Here is a 20655-nt window from a genome sequence, read left to right as displayed (position 1 = left end):
CTCATACCACTAATTCTCAAATGGTTAAAGTGTATGCCATCATTATCAATTTAATATTTTTTGTACAACCTCAGTATGTTTGTCCAACCAGAGGCAGATTCGTGCTAATTGTTAAAAATTCAATCTGGACAGGATGGTCATAAATCTACTTAGGAAAAAGAAACTAAAATTTTACACAAATAATTCTGGCTTTTATTACTCAAAAATCTGTGAACTTACTTTTGAGTTTCCTAACTTTAACTGCTAGCAAGTAATAGGACATCTTTTTAAACTATGATTACCAGAAGCAATTTCACCTTATTTGCTATTGTACAGACATTTCCATGGGAATCTATTTCTGTAATCTCCAAATCAGACTGTAAAACTACAGCTTTTCACTGTAGGGTATGTGTAAATTCAGCTCCGGAATATCACTGTTGAGCACATTTATTCTTTCGACTGTCTAAAACTGTTTTTAAAAGTTATTTTCCCTTCAGAGGATGAATGCATTTATGTTTATAATCTTATATGAAGTTCTTGATTTTGAAATGGACTTGCAACTCCATATTCCTTCTGAAGGAAAAGATAATGTTGGTACAGTTAGCGGAACGGAGAAAATGCGAAGTGTTAGATATAGCAGAGGGAAATGAGATTCCGAAAGATCTGAATAATTTTTTTCCAAATGTTAGTGCTTTTAAAGAAAAGCATGTTTAAATATTCAAAAAGTGGTTTGAATATAATGAAAAGCAAAATTCCATCCTCCAAAAACCCATAAAATTTCAAAAATGTTAAGGTATAACTACCTTGTAAGGCTTTCCAACAAGGAAACCAAAATGTGCTATCTCGTGCAAATTGACACGTCAGTTATGCTCATGATTCCCCAATCTACTAATTTCAATTTTCTCTCCACACCTAAAAATCCAAAAGTGTATGAATATTTCAACTACACGTCCCAAAGACATGTCAATAATCTTCCTCTCTAAGCCTGTTCTATTTCCTGTGTTTCCTACTTCGTGCATAGCAACTATTCATGCGGTTCCTAAGTCAGAAAGCACATCTTGTCAATCTTATTTCCTTAACAGATCTATTTCTCTCACGGATACTGCCACTGCCCTAACACAGTTCTCACCATTTTCTCCTAACTAGTGTCCTTGTCACTATTCCCACTTCCTTATAATCCATTTTTTACATGGATTAACAAGGACCAAAATATTTGTTTTAATATAAAGATATAAATATTTCATTTACATTATTTCAATGAGCCTCTATATCCATGATGACAGAATCTAAACTCAACACCCATATATTTTTATGATTTGCTGCTTATCTAGCTCATCTCATCTTTTGTCCCCATACTCCTGTCCCTGTCCCCATACTCACCTCTTTGCAATCTATTCTCTGGACATACTAATCTATCAAGAAAGCTCATAAAATTCTCTTATGAAAGCCACTGGGCTTTCATATAAACTGTTCTGCCTGTCTGGACCCCCTTTTCTCTCATTGTCCCCTTTCTCTAAATCTTTTCCTGGCTAATTCCTAGCCATCTTTCAGGGTGGTCCAGGCACCATTACCCCCTGGAAAGCTTTTCAGATCTTCTTCCTCTCCTAATCCAACACTCAGGCTAAAGTAGGTGTGTTTCTGCCAAACTCCAATCGCTCATTGTGTAGACATCATTAAGGCACTTTGCACTTTCTATCATAATAGCATCTTTATTTATCTTTCTCCCAATTATACTGTTGCCTTTGGAAAGCTTGCCCACCCCTCCTCAGTGGCTAACATAATACCTGCTACGTGTCAATAAATATTGGTTGACTGGATGGGTGGATAAAGGAATGAACTAGTTCCCTCAGAGAGGCAAGGCCTGATTCCCATGATGCTGCTTTTGCTTAAGACATTTGTGGAGAACAGTTCAGGAATTGCCTTGAGAACCAGTTTACGAGCTAGAAAAGGGTATCAACATTTCCCTGCTTTGGGGCAACACATTTTATGTTGTTGTTTGAATAACAGAAAATGAGGGATGGAGATTATCATCCAGCTTTACTCACCAACTCAATCTGATCTAGTCTCAAAGGCTAAGGTAAAACTGCGTTCCTACTTCTGAACACAATTACAAAGGTAGTTTCTAATGGAATAAACATTGCCTCCCAAGGTGGCTACCTGAAAATGTAAGTTCTGCTGTGCTTTTAAAAAGAAATCAGTCTCACTGCTGTATTATCTCATGCTTCATATTTTGATATTTGAATTAGTTATTGGTAATGAATGTTAATCACGAATTGATGAGAGAAAAATCAATTTAAAAATATTAGCTAATGGATTTGAACATGTATTTCTTAAGACTGTCTTGAAATATTTCAAAATCAGATTTTAAAGTTTCAGCTCTCTAGAAAAACATTGAAAAAAATCCTATTTATTCAGATTCAAGTGCAAACATCTCTCTTAAGCCACAGTTCTCAGAACATACTTTCATTGCCAAACTCTCTCCAAGGGATGCAATATTCTCAGATTTTTTATCCAAACACGCTTGTAGGCATTCCTTTTCTTTAGCCAGATCGTTGAGGGTTGCACCAAGAATGCTGATTTCTTCTCGCTGGGCAATACTTTGCCTTGTAAAATTATCTAAATATGTAATCATAAAGGCATTGTTTTAATCTAGGTAATTTTTTTCTCAGTTCAAGTAGATTACAATACTTTTCAAACTAAGTTCTCCTATATTACATTTGATGACTGAAAATAAGCACTGTATCCCAAATTTTTTTTAAATGGTTTTGTTGTTAGCGATTAAAAACTAGGATGAATCATGAAATTCTAAATGACTCATAAATGTAAAAGCACAATTAACACATTTGAGTGAGAACATCCAAGGAAAGCTCTATATCACAAGTTCTCAAAGTAGATTTACATGTGCGGTGGGGGAAGAGAGGGTGGGTGGATTAAGTGGTGGAATATTAAAATACCATCTCCCCTTCTCATTTCCCCTCCCTCTAGCCCAGAATCACTGTTGTATATAAGTTGGTAAATAACTGATCTTAATAAAATATTCAATTAAGTCATCTTTAGAGTCAAATGTTTTTTAATATTCTGGTTTTTTCTATAGTAGTAGTATAAAAATTCCTGGGGGGGGGGAACATCCCAGAAGTCTGATTTGATTTGTGAGGACACTGGCAATATCAATGCTGAAGGCTGAGTGACTGGCAGACAACAGCGGTTTTTAAACTGTGGTTTCTCAACCAGCACCATCAGCAGCATCTGGGAACCCAAGATCTACTGAATTAGAAACCCTGAGTGGGCAGAGTAATTATGCCTTAACAAGCATCCCTCCCACGTGATTCTAATGTACAAGGAAGCTTTTAAGAACCACTGGAAGAAACTGGTAAAGACACAAAAGCCCTGGCCAGCTCCTACTCCAGAAGCCTAATCCCCAGAGCTCTACTAAATCTCCAGGTGATTCTGACACGCATCAAAGTCCCAGAAGCACTGGTCTAGAGCTGTACAGGGGAAGCTCTGCTAGACCAGTCCTCTAGGCAAATCCCTGCCAACGGCCACCCAGTGAAGTGCCAAGAGGTAATACTATATGCTGAGAGGATGACTTATATAGTATTTGAGAATACATCATGTGCCTTTTCTAGGCAGTACTGTCTTTAAGGCAAACAGTATGTTTTGGGTGTTCTGGTATCTGAGTTCATTCCACATGGTATAAAATAAATAAATAAAATAGCTCTGAAACAACTCTAGTATCTCCTAATTTTAAAAAATCCTCAATCTCACATCCCACTCAAGGTACCACCACATTTTTCTTCTACTCTTAATAGCCAAGCTTCTTAAGAGACTTCTGTTCTCTCCTGTCTCCACTTCCTCACTTCCCAGTCAGTCATTCCTCAGCTTACTCCATCTTCCGCATCCAACACTCCATTCAAATTTGGTCAGTGTTACCAAAACCTCCAATGTACCAAATCCAATCAGTATTTTTACATTCTCATCTTATTTTGTTTCTTGAAAGTATCTGACAATGGATGATGCCTTCCTTTTTAGAACGTTCTACTCTCTTGCATCCCAAAATAACACTCACTTCTGGGTTTTCTTCCTATTTCTATGGCTTCTTCTTACTTAGTCCTCGGTCCTTTTCTCCTCATTCTCTATATTTTTCACTAGGTGATTTCATGATTTTAAAATACCATTTATATGGTGATGTGTCCCAAATGTATACTTTAACTTAGTTTCTCTTCTGAGATAAAAACGTATTTATTTAACTGCTTACCTTACATTTGTACTTGGAATTAAAATATCCAAAAATTTGTTCTTCAATATTTCCTTTTATATTTCTTTTAATATTCCCTATCTAAATATAAAGCATCTCTACCCATTTAATTATTCATATCAGTTTTGAACTTCATAATAGCAAACACTAAAAATATTCCTTCAGTTTAAAATGGGCTTTTATAGTCCTGACCAAAATTTTACTTTACTGTATAAGAAGATTAAGTTATGACCATATTTTCATAGAGATCACTGGTCATAAACAGGACATTTTACAAAAATAATTTTTGCTATAAACACAAGTAATACCATAGATATAGCCAAATATATGTACCCTTTCCACCAAAAGTAATATGTTTCATTACAAGAGCTATGAACAAACCACAATATAATACAAAAACTTGTAAATTTAAAAGTGATCATCATATTTACAAATTGTGGCTGCTTTCTTTAGCTATGTCTTCACTGAAAAATATGAAGCCATGTCTAAGTATTTATGGTCCTAAATCTAAGTTTAAAAAAATTACTATTAAAGAAAAACGCATTTTCCATGATTTTTGATGCATAAACTTTTAATTTAAGGGTCTGTTTCAATGTTTATCTATGTTATAACTGAAGAGAACATTTTTCTACCAGAATTAAAGAAAAAGTAAGAGCAAGAAAAAAAAAAAAAAACTCACCAATTTTTTCATCCAAGCACATAATTTTCTCCTGAGTAAGCTGTAGCTCATATTTTTTCTTAGCCAGGTGTCGTTGAGTATCAGAAAGATCTTTTTCTGTGTTTTCATATAAAAGTCTGTAAACATTTTAATAATAAAACTAATTCTGAACTTTTTATGTTTTATCAACTTTTTAGTATATTTAAAATAACAACTATCAAGGACACTAATATACATTTTTTTCTTTTTAGTATTTTCATTACAAAAGCACATTATAGGAAGTTCAGAGAAGAAAGAGTAAAAAGGGATCCTCAACCCACCACTGTAATGTCAGCTACTATTAGCATTTGGTGTTCACTATTCAGTAATTTTTTGCTATGCATATTTTAAAACTAACGTATTATAAATTTAAAATTGAATCCTGATGTTTTTCAACCTACATTTAATCTTTAATATTTTTCAGTCATATAATACAGCCTTCCAAATCTTCATTTTTCTGGCTGAAAAATATCATATAAACATTTACTTTTAAGTAAATATAATCATTTATTTAAATATTCCCCTATTATTAGACATTTAGGTTCATTTCAGTTTTTCACTGTTATAAATAAATCTGTAATGAACAGAATTTCATTCACTCCACATACATTTATTAAGTGGTTAGTATGGACCAGGCACTAGGTGATGAGTAAGCTGTGGTGAACTGGGGGGTATTGGCCCTACACTCATGGAGTCAATCAGTAAACAAGTAAACAGGCTATGATTTCCGACAATGTGGAAACTGGACAATCTAAAAGTCCTCTCACCACAATACACTTAAGACATACTGAATAAAATATAAGAAGCATCCTTTTAAATGTACAGCAAAATTTATTAGAATTTGAAAGGGAGTCAAATTAGAGCAATGAGACTATGAACCGATGTTATGTTAGATATGGTTGGGGTTTGCCCGTCACAGTAGTCTAGGGTCTTGTGTTTTAACTTCGAAGTTGAGGCCATAGAGATGTCTGTAACACAAGTGTTAGAACTAATACTCTCCACATAAAGCCTCAGTGGAAAGGTTAGACGAGATAAAATCAGTTTGTCAACCATTCCTAGGCTCAGGATAATCACAACAACGAAGTCTTCCTTGGGATTCCTTAATCTCAAGATAAGAAATCAAAATACAATCTGGTTCTACAGAATAGTAGCCTTCAAGGTGTGGATGGTCACATAACCTAGAACACTTGGCAGAAATAAACACAGAACTTCTCTGGAGGGACATGCCCTCAACCGAGGCACAGAACTAAGCCTCAGGTAAAAGCCTGCTGAAAATCAGTTCACAATTCAAATTTTAAAAGCACATTAAGGGCTGGACCAGTGGCTCAGGTGGTTGGAGCACTGTGCTCCTAACGCCAAGGTGGCCGGTTCGATTCCTACATGGGCCAGTGAGCTGCACCCTCTACAGCTCAGATTGTGAACAACGGCTCTCCCTGGAGCTGGGCTGCTGTGTGCAGCTGGAGTTTGGTGTGAACAGCTGGAGGTTGGCGTGAGCTGCCGTTGGGCTGCTATGTGCTGCCATGAGCTGCCAGGGCGGTGTCCAGTGTGAAGTGGCAGCCAGCAGTCAGAGAGAGTTGCCAGGAGCTGCTGTGAGCGGCCAGCGACCAACTGCCTCAGCTGGGGGGAGTGCAAAGGGGGAGCGCAAGGCTCATAATCCCAGCATGGGCCAGGGAGCTGTGTCCTACACAATTAGACTGAGAAACAACAGCTTGAAAGGGAGTGGGGTGGCGGGAGGCGGAAGAAGGGGAAAAAATATATATATATGAAATACTTACGTATAACTATGACAAAGGGTATGCAAGATTTATACACTGGTAAATTATAAAATACTGCTAACAGAAATGAAAAAAGACCTAAATAAATGGAGAGATAATCTGTGTTTATGGATCAAAGGGCTCAATATTGTTCATAGTCAATTCTTCCAAAATTAACCTATAGATTCAAAATAATTCTAATCAAAACCCCAATAAACATTTTATAGACACTGACAAGATAATTCTAAAATTTATATGGAAATGTGAAGGACCTACGACAACCAAAACAACTTTGAAAAGAAGCAAAGTGAAGGACTCAGAGTACTTGATTTCAAGACTTATTATGAAGCTTCAATTATCAAGACAAAGTGATACTAGCATAAAGATGGGAAAATAGGCCAACGGAACAAAATAGAGTCCAGAAATAGACTCACACATATATGGCCAATTGCTTTTTCACTAAGATGACAAGGCAACTCAATGGATAAGTGGATAATCTTAATAAATAACAATCAATGGATACCCATACACACACACACACACACACGCACACACACACACAGACACACACACAATCTCTTTTATCTGACACCTTACACAAAAGTTAATTCAAAAGATCATAAACTTAAATGTAAGCTGAAATTATAAAACTGCTAGTAGAAAACATAGCAAACAGATCTAATGGCCTTAGGTTTGGCATAGATTTCTTAAATAAAACACAAAAAGCATGATATAAATGAAAAATAATTTCAATAATTCACACTTCATCAAAATTTAAAGTCTTTGCTTGCCAAAAGATACTACTAACAAAATACAAAATAAAAAGGCACGCCATACATTAGAAGATATTTGCAAAACATATCTGAGAAATAATTTGTAGCTAGACCATAAAAAGGACTTTTATAAATTAATGACAATAGATAATCAACCCAACAAAAAATTGACAATTTTTTACTGACACTTCACTAAATAGCAAGTAAGTAAATAACCAGATGATCAACACCACTAATCATTAGGAAAAAGCAAATTAAAACCATAATAAGATACTACATATCCACTAGACAGACAATACCATGTGTTGACAAGAATATAAAGCAACTGGAACTCACATGCACTGCTGGTGGGAATGTAAAATGGTACCACCATTCTGGAAAACAGTTTGACAGTTTCTTCAAAGGTTAAACATGTATCCACCACATGAATCAGCCACTCTAATCCTAGGTATTTACCCAAAAGAAATGAAAGTGCACACACACACACACAGACTTGTATTTGCAGCTCTATTTGTTATGGCCAAAAACTGGGAACAAACCAAATGTCCATTTGTTATATCAATATAATGCAATACTACTCAACAATCACTACTGACACATAAAACAACATTCATCAATGCCAAGGTAATTATGCTCAGTGAAAGTAGCTCAATAGAAGAGTACATGGCATATGATTGCAACTAGATAAAATTCTAGAAAACCTGAACTAATTAAAAATGACAGAAAGCAGATCCGTGGTTGCCTAAGGATGGGGAGCAGGCAGGAGGCAGCATCAGGGAAGGATTTCAGAGCGGGATAACATATATATTCATTATACTGCTATGGGGATAATTTAATGGGTGTATACATATGTATGTCAATTACATAGGTACATACACATATTGTATGTCAATTATACCTTAATAAAGTTGTAAAAAGTATGATGTGTAGAGGTAGAATGTTAATACCTAGATTGTACATATCTTCAAATAATAGGTATAAAAATGGGGAGAGTGAAATACTGGAAATTTTTTTTTTAATACCCATTTTCCAGGGCTATAATAGAAAGCTAAGTACGCAGCACTCTGGCTGACCAGGAAGCTATAAGGGGAGCGAGCCATCACTGTGTCCCTGGGTCACGGAAGCAAAGCAGCAAGGAATTACAGTGGTGCTACCACCGAAGCTTATCTAGCTTTTGGGGGAGAGCTCCCCTGGACAATGGAGACCAACTTTCTGTGCAGCATCCCTGACTGTTACAAAATCCCTCCTAATAACCCTCATTCAGCATACATCTGGGAGAAAAAAATCACCGCCTGCAGGATGGCATAGTAAATCAACAGTAAGATTTGAAAATGTAGTGAAATTCTACTGTAGTCCAACTGAAGAATCCCTTCAAATGCCCTGACAGACTATTTTTTTCTTGTAAAACAACACTTAAAAAATGTGTGCTAAAATAAGAAGCATAAATGTAATAAGTGTATCAATACAGAGGATAATGAATGAGTCCTGAAAAGTCAGCAGAGGATTGAGACAGAGCCTTCCAGTGTCCACGGTGGCTGGCCTCATGTTGTTAAACTGCACTGCAGCCACGTATTTCCCAAAAAAGCCACAAAGACCCCCTGCACAACACAGGGATCCCTCTAGTAAGAAAAAGGAAAATGAAAAATGACATGCATGAGCTTTCAAATCACACCTTTAAATCACTGACCAATAAAACCCACACCTAAAACACACATGCAAGAAATAGGAATGCTAGAAATAAAGCGAAAGCAGACTCTAGTAACTCCCGTGTCAACAAATAGACTTCTACAATTCCCCCAAGACATATTTCGAAGTTGCTTTCACCAAAGGGGCTTTAAACTATCTCATAGGATGTTTTCAAATGCCCATTTGGGAGCTTACAAGCAACTCATCTGTGCAGCCTTAGTAGGCAGCATTAAAAAACAGGGTTCTGCCATGTTCATTTAACTCCTTTGTCAATAGCAACTGTGATCCTTGGGTAGGTTAAGACGCTTTCTCTTTTAAGGGGAACCAGCCTCTTTCAAAAATTGAAAATGCTAATGCTGTTGAGCCAATTAGTACAGATATACAAGGGACACAAAGGGTAAAAAGGTCCATCTAATATTTTACAAGAACTAGGGAAACAGGCAAAAGAATAATGTCTCTTCATTCCTTGTACAGCTATGTCTTACACCTCACAAAACTTTACAGCTTCTGCACCATAGGGTTTCCTGATTCCTGTGTATGATCTTATTCTCGAACCAAATTGCCATTTGGTTCTCAAGTTACACTTTCCATTACTGCTCAGATGTACCTTTTTTGCCCAGTTCCCCGGGAGCCTCATTCAAAGACACCCCAAATTAATGCTTTTACAGATAGTCGTTTACAGTTAGTTAGCATCTCCAGAGAAACTCAAACCAATGAAACACAAAATTCTACATGGCAGCACTGATAAACCAAGCTATAATGTATGGTGATGGTGTTTTACAGATTCCATTCACAATACAGCATTTTAACATTACAAGCAACCATTTATTAGCAGAGACTGAAATGCATGTTTTGTTACAACCTCAGAATGATCCTAAGACTTGGAATTCAAGATGAGAAATCTGCACCTATTATAAACTTCAGTGCACAGAATAGAATGTTTCCTTTACAAAACATGACATAATCAGAACCAAATGATAAAGTAGTTTTGGAAAATGTTTTGTCAGTCATTTGCCAGGCCAGAAATCACACCATGAAGGTCCTCAGTCAGACACTAACATGGGATATGGCACACAGTTGCCATCTGGTCTAGCCCAGAGTCCTAGAATCGATCTTGGTTGCTTCCAAGTTTGGGCAATTATGAGTAAAGCTGCTATAAACATTGTGTGTAGACTTTTCTTTGGACATAAGTTTGCAACTCCTTTGGGTAAATATCAAAGAGCACAATTGCTGGATCATATGGTAGAGAATGTTTAATTTTCTGAGAAACTACCAAACCGTCTTACAAAGTGGCTGTAGCACTTTGAATTCTCCCACCAGCCATGAACAAGAGTTCCTGTTGAGCCACATCCTCACCAGCATTTGCTGTTGGTGTTCCAGATTTTGGCCATTCTAACAGGTATGTAATAGTATCTCGTTGTTTTAATTTGCATTTCCCCAATGACATATGATGTGGAGCGTATTTTCATGTGCTTCTTTGCCATCTGAATACCTTCTTTAGTGAGGTGTTCGTTAATGTCTTTGGCCCATTTTTAATTGGGTTGTTTGTTTTCTTACTGTTGAGTTTTTAGAGTTCTTTGTATATTTTGGATAACAGTCCTTTAGCAGATGTGTTTTTCTTCCAGTCTGTGGCTTGTCTTTTCATTTTCTTGATATTGTCATTTGCAGAGCAGAAGTCATGAATTTTAGCAAAGTCCAGTTTATAAATTATTGCTTTCATGGATTGTGCCTTTGATGTTGTATCTAAAGAGTCATCACCATACCCAAGGTCATCTAGGTTTTCTCCTGTTATCTTCTAGAACTTTTATAATTTTGTGTTTCACATTTTAGGTCTGTGATCCATTTTGAGTTAATTTGAAGGGTGTGATGACTGTGTCTCAGATTTATTATTTTTGCATGTGAATGTCTAGTTGTTCCACCACCATTTATTGAAAAGACTATCATTGCTCCATTGCATTGCCTTTGCTCATTTGTTAAAGATCAGTTGGCTATATTTATTTGGGTTTATTTCTTGGCACTCTATTCTGTTCCTTTGAGCTATGTGTCTATTCTTTTGCCAATGTCACATTGTTTTGATTACTGTCACTTTACAGTAAACCTTGAAGACAGGTAGTATCAGTCCTCCAATTTTTTCTTCAATATTGTGTTGGTGATTCTTTTACCTCTCCATATGAAGTTTATAATCGATTTGTTGATATCCACAAAATAACTTGCTGTGATTTTGATTAGCATTGTATTAAATCTGTGAGTACACATCAAGTTGGGAATAACTGACATCTTGACAATCCATAAACATGGACTACCTTTTAATTTACTTAGTTCTTTTTTTATTTCATTCACCGGAGTTTTGTAGTGTTCTTCACATAGATCTTATACATAGTTTGTTAGATTTATACTTAAGTATCTCTTTTGGGGGTTGCTAATATAAATGGTGCTGTGTTTTCATTTTCAAATTCCACTTCTTCATTGCTAGTATGTAGGAAAGCAACTGACTTTGTATAGTAACCTTATATCCTGCAACCTTGTTTAAACTGCTCCAGATTTTTGTCGATTCTTTCAGATTTTCTACATAAAATATGTCATCTGGAACAGTTTTAATATTGAAATCTTCTTAGCCTCAAATCCTCAAATTCAAACTAAACCTATCTTGGAATCACTGGACACAGAGACCCAAACTAACTTTTTATTAACATACAATAGTTCCATCAATCATTCAGCTGTATGGGGAATTGTAACTTCCTGGATCTCAAGATGTTTGATGCACAAATGCAGGCACACAGACATTTTTTTTTTTAATTTGCTTCTAGGAAGTATTTTGAAAACACTCCAGTTTTTTACAGGTGTTGATTTATGTGACATGGAAACCCAAACAGAAAGAAACTTCTGCTATTACAATAGACTTGTTTAGGAAGAAAAGTTCATTTCAGCAGTACAGAACACAAATAATGAGTACTGGTTTTGAAACCCTGGGGATTTTGTTCATCAGCAGTGAAACCCAAACAACAATGGATACATTTCTTTTGGGCTGATTTGGCCTGTAACACTGTACTTAGTTTAAAGATATAGAAACCTACTAGACATGTGGTGAACTGTGCTCAGGACTCAACTTCTAATAAGTGGAGTTTACATGTGGAATAAAACATAATTTTTTCATCAAGTGACAAAACGGAGAACGGGGACAATAGTATTTTAATTATGCTGAATGTAGTTGGATTATACAGCCCATGAGTAGGTTCTTTGTAATTCTTTGCCTTTTGTACATGTAAATATGAGACCTATGATAAATTACTGTATAATAAATAAGATATTGATCTTTAAAAAATAAATTTATAGCTGACTTCTCAGCAGAAATAATGAAAGTCAGAAGATAGTGGAAGGATATGAAAGTGTTAAAAATAATTCCTAACCTTTAGAATTCTTTACCTAGCAAAAATTGCCTTCAATATAAGCAAGGTTGCAATAGAGGTGAGGAGAAATGCTCAGCCTTGAACACATTTTGAAGACAGAATCAACTAGCTTGGATATGGGTGTATACAAGGCAAATCATGGATCACTTCCAGGTTTCAGGCTAAGAATTGTATGAATGGAGTTTCCATTTACTGAGATGGGAAGACTAAACAAGAGCAGATTTGTGTATGTTGGAGGGAAAGGGGTAGTGGATAGCAAAAACTGAGGTTTGGAAATGTTAAGTTTGAGGTATCAATTAGACATCATAATAAAGATGAAAAGGAGGTAGTCTGACATTCAAATTTGAAGTTCAAAAGAGAATTCCAAGCTACAGATACATATTTCAGAGTCAAAAGTAATATCTGAGACTGGATGAGATGACTTAGCGGTAAGTGTGGATACAAAAGAGAAGAGGTCTAAGGACTGAACTCAGGGACACTCCGACATTTGGAGGTCATGGGGATAAGAAGGAAGTAGCAGAAGAGACTGAGACAGGACAGCCAAAGAGAAAAAAAAGAAAAAATCAAATGAGCATGGTATGTCAGAAGCCAAATGAAGAAAGCGTTTAAATGAGTAGAGAGAGCACAACTGATCGACTTTGTCAGATGGTGCTACTAGGTCAAATAAAATGAAGGCTGAAGACTGACCACTGAATTGAGCAACGTGAAAGTAAATACTACTTTGAAAAAAAGTTTGATAGAATGGGAGGGGAGAAAGGCAGATTACAGTAGGTTCACGAGAGAACAAAAAGTGAGATCAGAAGCTTAGACAACTCTTTTCATGAAATTCCTGTAAATGAGACAAAAAATTTAGTACAAATATAGGATATATGAATAACAAGATTATAAATCCGAACTAAGGGACAGGTATAAACCACTGTACCCAACTATTTCAGAATTTGTCATTTCTCAAATATACACAGATCATTACTAAAATTGACCATAAAAGTAGAAGACCACAAGTTTCAGAAATCTGAAACCTAACAGTATGTTCTGAGAAACAATGTAATTATAATTAAGCAAGAAAGCAATCACAAGCAGATAAATAAAAATTGGTTTTGGATATTTAAAATCACAATGGATCAAATTAAGAAGTCATAATGATATTAGAAAATATAAAGAAAGAAGTACATAAAACTTGTAGGTACATTCAAATAAGTATTTAGAAGACAGTTTATGGCCTTAAATGTTAATATAAGGGGGGAAAAAGTCCAAAAAGTAATAATGTAAGCATTCATCTGAAGAAATTAGAAAAAAATAGAAAATAAATCTAAAGAAAATAGAAGGTAGTGGTTACCAGAGGGTAAGGAAGGAGGAGGAAGGTAAATGAGGGTAAAAGGGATCATATATATGGTGATGGAAGGAGAACTGACTCTGGGTGGTGAACACACAATGTGATATACAGATGACGTATTACATAATTGTACACATCAAAACCTATGTAACTTTATTAACAATTGTCACCACAATAAACTTTAATTTTAAAAAAAGAAAGAAAATAGAAGGAAATAATGAAGAACAAAAGTTAATGAAATAATAAAACAAACAATAGGGAGGCTCACCAAAGCAAAATCATGGTCCTTTGAAAAGACTATTAAAAACAATAAACTCAAAAAAGAGGAAATCACTACAGATTCTGTGAACATTAAAATGTTGAAAGGTGTATAAACAACATTACTCTAAAAATGTTTTGAAATTTACAGAAAATGCACAAATGCCTCAAAAAATAGATACTAACTGGCATAAGAAGAAACTTCTAATTGTTCCTTTACCATTAAATAAATAAAATAAAATGTTCCCTCAAAAAACAAAAATGTTGACACCCAAATGGCTTCACTGGTAACTACTAAAACTCCCATATTATACAAATTCTTCCAGGTATTGAAAGAAGACAGAATGAATTGGTGAGATTATTATTAGGTTTACAATATCTTGATACCAAAATCTGACTTTAAAAAGCCCCAAGATGGCCAATCTTAACGATAAAAATAGAGGTAAATATCTTAAAGTAGTAGTTAACTGAGACCAGAAATCTATAAAAAGTATAATATACCCTAACTGATTTGATAAATTACATCCATTCCTGGGGGGAAAAAAAACACCCCACTCAGTAATCTAGGAATAGAAGGAAACTTCTTCAACCTGATAGAAGACATCTATGAAAGATGTACAGTAACATCTCTGTTTAAAGTCTGAATGCTTCCCCGTTAGATGTGGAAAAAAGACAAGGATGTGCACTTCACTGTTTCTATTCAACATTGTGTTTGATCTTCTAGACAGTGCAATAAGGCAAGAAAAAGAACAAAAACCATGCAGACTGAAAAAGTAAAATTGTCACTATTTGCAGATGACCTAGTTGTCGATGCAGAAAACTAAATGGAATCTATAAAAAGACTACTAGAACTAAAAGGTAAATTCAGCAAAGTTGTAGAATATATATCTAAAAATATATTGTGAAACTTCTGGTTTTAGCCCTGACATGTAAAGAACTTAGAAGACGTCATTCCCATTGTTAAAACAAGGAAAAGATGATTAAACTGAAAATCAAAGACTTTTTGTGGAAACATCAGGATACTGATTTGCTAGTCAAATTGCCACCCCAAAATCTGAAAAGAAAGGCAAATTCAGAGATTCACAAATAAGGTATACTCATCAAAAGGAAATGCTAGAAAACAAAGTACTGTGACAAAAATGAAGAATGCCCTTAATGGGCTCATTAGTAGACTGGGCACAGTCAAGGATAAATCACTGAGCTTGAAGATAGGTCAATAATAACTTCCCAAACTGAAAAAAAAAAGAATGAGAAAAAAAAAAAAGGAACAGCTACGAACTGTGGGTATAACTGAAATACCAGAAAGAGAAAAAAGAAGAAAACAAGAGCATAAGAAATATTTGAAGTAATAATGGCCTAGAACTTTCCAAAATTAACGTGTAGAGAACTGCAAAGCACTGATGAAAGAAATCAAAGATCTAAATAAATGGAGAAATAGTCCACATTTATAGATTGAAATACTCAATATTGATAAGATGTTGATTCTTCCCAACTTGAGCTAAAGATTCAATGCAAATCCAATTAAAGTCCCAGAAAGCTATTTTATAACTATTGACGAACTGATTCTAGTTTACATGGCAAGGAAGAAGACCCAGAATAGCCAATATAATATTGAGAAGACAAAGTTGGAGGATTCATACTACCCAGTAAAGTAACAGCAATCAAGACAGCATGGTTTGGCAAAAGACTAAACAAAATAGATCAATGGAACAGAATGGCGAGCCCAGATATAGGCTCACACAAATACAGGCAACTGATCTTTGACAAAGGAGCAAAGACAACAGAAAAAGGCCAGTCTTCCAATAAATGGTGCTGGAACAATCCTAGAATATCCATATGCAAATTAAGCAAGCCTAAACAGAGACTTTATGTCTTTCAGAAAAATTAACTCAACATAGACCATTGACCTTAAGTATAAAATGCAAAACTATCAACTTCTAGAACAAAAGAGAGGAGAATAATATGTACCCTAGAGTTTCGTGATGAATTTTTAAATACAACACCAAAACACAATCCATGAAAGAAAATTTAAAATTTGTGCTCTGCAAAAAACACTGTTAAAAGAGTGAAAAGACAAGGCACAGACTGGTAGAATATTTTTTGCAAAACATGTTCTGTTAAGAACATTTATCCAAAACACACACAAGAGTCTTAAAACTCAACAATAAGTAAAACAAACAATTGAAAAATGTCCAAAATATCTAAGTAGATAGACACCTCACCAAAAAAGATACAGATGGTAAACATATGAAAAGATGTTCCATATCATTTGCCACTAGAGAATTTCAAATTAAAACAATGCACCATCACAATACACCTATTATGATGGCTAGAATATAAAAATCTGACAAAACCAAATGCTGACAAAGATGTGGAGCAACAGAAACTCTCATTTATTGCTGGTGGAAATGCAAAATGGCACAGCCACCTTGGAAGAGAGTATGGCAGTTTCTTATAAAGCTAAATATAGTTTGACGGTATATGATTCAGCACTTGTGCTCCAAGTTATTTACTGAACTGAAAACTTATGGCCACACAAAAACCTGCATATGAAAGTTTATAGCAGCTTTATTCATAATTGCCAAAAGCTGGAAGCAAGATGTCCTTTAACAGATGCATAGATTAAACATACTGTGGTACATACATATGATAGACTATCACACAAGAAATGAGCTATCAAAGTATGAAAAGACAGGGTGAACCTTAAATGCACACTGATAAGGGGAAGAGCCAGTCTGAAAAGGCTATAGACTGTATGATTTCAATGATATGACATTCTGGAAAAGGCACACATTATCTCAGCCAGGTGATCAAAGTCAAAATCAACAGTAGTAAATCATATCGATACTACTGTACCCATGATACCTTGGACACATATGTACCCTAAAATGGCACTTAAGCTCTGTGATTTTCCTCTCAAAAACATATTACCCAGTCTAATCATGAGAAAAACATCAGACAAACCCCAGTTGAGAGATTTTCTACAAAATACCTGATCAGAACTTCTCAAAACTGTCAAGGTCATCAAAAACAAGGAAAGTCTGAAAGGGGCATAACCAAGAGAAGCCTAAGGAGACATGACAACTAAATGTAATATGGTGTCCTGGATGGGATTCTGGAACAGAAAAAGGACATTAAGGAAAAACTAAGGAAATCTGAATAAAGTACAGACTTTAGTTAATAATAATGTATCAATATTGATTCATTAATTGTAACAAGTGTATCATTCTAATGTAAGATGTTAATAACAGGAAGTTGGGTAGGAGATATGTAGAACACTGTACTAGTTTCCCAATTTTTCTGTAAATCTGTAACTGTTCTAAAATACAAAGTTTATTTTTTAAAATAATTGTATTTTCATACACAAGCAATAAACAATCATAAAGTGAAATTTTTAAAATTCCATTTACAACAGCATTGAAAAGTAGGAAATACTTAGGGATAAATCTGACAAAAGAAGTGTAAGATCTACACACTGAAAACTACAAAACATCCCAAGGGAATTAAAGACCTAGGGAAATGGAGAGACATACTGTGTTCATGAGTGGGAAAACTTTATATTCTTTAGATGTCATTTTCCCCCAATTCCAATCAAATTCCCAAGCAAGCTTTTTTGTATATGTTGTGAAGCTGATTGTAAAATTAAAATAAAATGCAAAGGAACTAGGACAGCCAAAACAACTTTGAGAAAGCAGAAAGTTGGAGGACTAACACTACCTAATTTGAAGACGTAATCAGGAATGTTGTATTGGCATCAAGATACATAAATAGAGCCAATGAATTACATAGATAACCAAGAACAGACCTACACATATATGGATAACTGACTTTCTACAAAAGGGGAAAACAATTCCGTATAGAAAGGATAGTTTTCCAACAAATAGTGCTGGAACAATTGGATATCCATATGCAAAATAAAATGTGAACATTGATTTATATCTAGCACTATATAAAAAATTAACTTGAAATGGATCATAGATTTAAATGTAAGAACTAAAACTATAAAATTGCCAGAAGAAAACACAGGAGAAACATTTAAGTTACCTTAGGCTTAATGATGGCTTCTTTAAAAGAACACAAAAAACTGGATATAAATTTTTAAATTTCACTTAATCAAAATAAAAAACGTTTGCTCTTTAAAAGACCCTGTTAAGAAAATAAAAAGGCAAGCCACAGACTGGGAGAAAATATTTGCAAAACATGTACCTGATAAAGGACTCATATCTAGAATATAGAAAAGACTTTTACAACTTAATGATAATAATATAAACCACTCAAGAAGAATGTGCAAAAAATTCCAATAGACACTAAAGAAGATAAATGTATGGCACATAAGCACAAGAACAGATGCCTGAAATCATTAGTCATTAGGGAAGGCAAATTAAAACCATAACACACACCTATCAGAACAGCTAAAATTAAAAAGACACTGCACACCGAGTGCTGGTGAGAATATGTGACAACTGGAACACTAAGACACCACTGGTGCCAAAGTAAAATAAAATAGTACAACCACGTTAGAAAACAGTTTAATGGTTTCTTCAAAAGTTTAATATGTATCTATCATATGACTCAGTCACTCTACTGTTAGTTATTTTCCAAGAGAAATAAAAGCATACATCCACACAAAGACTCATATAAAAACATTCATAACAGTTTTATTGGTTACAGCCCCAAACTGGAAACAACCAAAATGTCTACATGGTGTATCCATACAATGGAATACTACTCAGCAATAAAAAGGAATAAACTCTTGATTACATGTGACTACATGAATACATCTCAAAATAATTATGGTGAGTGAAAGTATCTGGACAAAAGAATATATACTGTATGATTTCATTTACGTAACATTTTAGAAAATCCAGACACATCTCTATGACAGAAAACAAATCAGCAGTAGCTTGGGGATTGGCAGGGCAGGGAGAGGTCACAGAGGGGCACGAGGAAACTTTGGGAGTGATGGATAGGGCCACTATCCTGATGGAGGTGATGATTTTACAGGTATATACATGTCGAAACTTACCAAACTGAACACCTTAACTATGTGAATAATACTTTAATAATACTGTTAAGACAAATGTACACAAAACAACTCCAAATTATTATACATCTATCAGTATAGAATATTTTAATAAACTACTAAAACGCTCTCAAAGAACTTCCAATGCATGGGAAAACGCTTATGGTACATAATTAAGTGAAACTGGCCAAATATATAACTTATTATAGGATGATGTCAATTACATAGAAAACTTACACACACACAGATAAACATATTTCTAGTTAGAAACAGATCCACACTAATAATAGTTCTCCCTTTTTTGTGGAATCATGGGTGATTTAAATTTTCTTTACACTTCTCTCTATTTTCCAAGGTTTTCTTTGTGGTTATTATCTTATTATCATTTTTATTTTACCTGAGCTTGCAATATCCTTTTAAGCAGGGAAGAATCTGAACGATTATCTATCCTGACAAGTGCGCCCTCACAATCTATCCCAATGTATGCGCCCTCACATGTGAACCAACTATTATCTGTAGACTTAATATATTTCACACTCAAATGAACTACTATTTTTCAAATGTTCACAGATGTACTAAAATTCAGCCTTACTGAATCTGCAGAACCTGTATTTCTCACATCAACACATACTAAAAGTTAAATAACTAACATGGAGGTCTTCAAAAATTTATTCCCCTATGCTACTGCCTGTAGGCAACTTTATTAGAATTTCTTCTGCTGCTGGACCAGTATGTAGAGAGGGCTAAGATCAGTACTTGACATTCAATTAATGGAAGTTCTGTTACATGTTCTATTTTTCTGCTATGACTTTTTATTATATTGTAAACCACCCTTCTGCTAAGCTACTATCAAACCTGTGCTTTGTGCTTGCTTATGCATTCAGATCCCAGACATAATTTACGTTATGAAGGTAAATTAACCACCACATGCCAAAGACAAACACACTCTGTACCCAGAAGGGCCTTGCAAGGGCTATTTCAGCTGAACATTTGAGGCTTTCTGGAAATGGAGGATTCAGATCACTAGAAGTTTGATTCCTGGTTAAGTGTGGCCTGACCAGTCTGTGACTGGTCTTGGAGAAATCACGTAATGGGCGCGGAGGTTTCTTACAACTCCTTCATAATAATCCTCCCAGAAATTAGTAAACAAATAACTTAATTATCATGATAAAATACACTACAAAAAAGCATAACTAGTAGGTATAGTAAACTATTAGCTGTTCAAAGGTAATTTAGTTTACCTCAAAGAATTATTCTCTGCTTTTTGTCTGCCAAGTTCACTTTCGGTATCCATCGCCTTTCTTGCTAGTGATTTCATTTCTTTCTCCACAGTGGTTATGGTTTCCTTCATCAAAGTCATGTTTGACATTTGTTCCATACGTTCATCATCAAGCTATACAAGCAGAATGACAAGGTAGGTTACGGCCATCACTAAGGAAGTCTTAGTGCTCTTCCTAAAGAGAGATCCTCTCCTGGTACAACTGTGGTAC

The 20655-nt window shown here is 35.0% G+C and overlaps 1 protein-coding gene across 9 annotated transcripts in view; it reads right to left on the bottom strand.

The window, feature by feature from the left end:
* The window catches only part of TSGA10 (testis specific 10), a 106731-nt gene that overhangs the window by 42964 nt on the left and 43112 nt on the right, over positions 1–20655 (bottom strand). For all 9 annotated transcript variants that reach the window (XM_074332357.2, XM_074332359.2, XM_074332362.2 and 6 more), the window contains 3 exons: positions 20407–20558; positions 4914–5029; positions 2441–2595 (listed from right to left, as the gene is read on the bottom strand). In XM_074332357.2, the coding sequence (XP_074188458.1) occupies positions 2441–2595; positions 4914–5029; positions 20407–20558 (423 nt within the window). The remainder of the gene's footprint in view (positions 1–2440; positions 2596–4913; positions 5030–20406; positions 20559–20655) is intronic.

The sequence above is a fragment of the Rhinolophus sinicus genome, chromosome 2 (genome assembly GCF_057876585.1).
Source record: "Rhinolophus sinicus isolate RSI-liver-muscle chromosome 2, RSI-T2T, whole genome shotgun sequence".
Taxonomy (NCBI): domain Eukaryota; kingdom Metazoa; phylum Chordata; class Mammalia; order Chiroptera; family Rhinolophidae; genus Rhinolophus; species Rhinolophus sinicus.
Note: the sequence above shows the minus strand (reverse complement) of the source record. Positions and strands in the feature narration are given on the sequence as shown.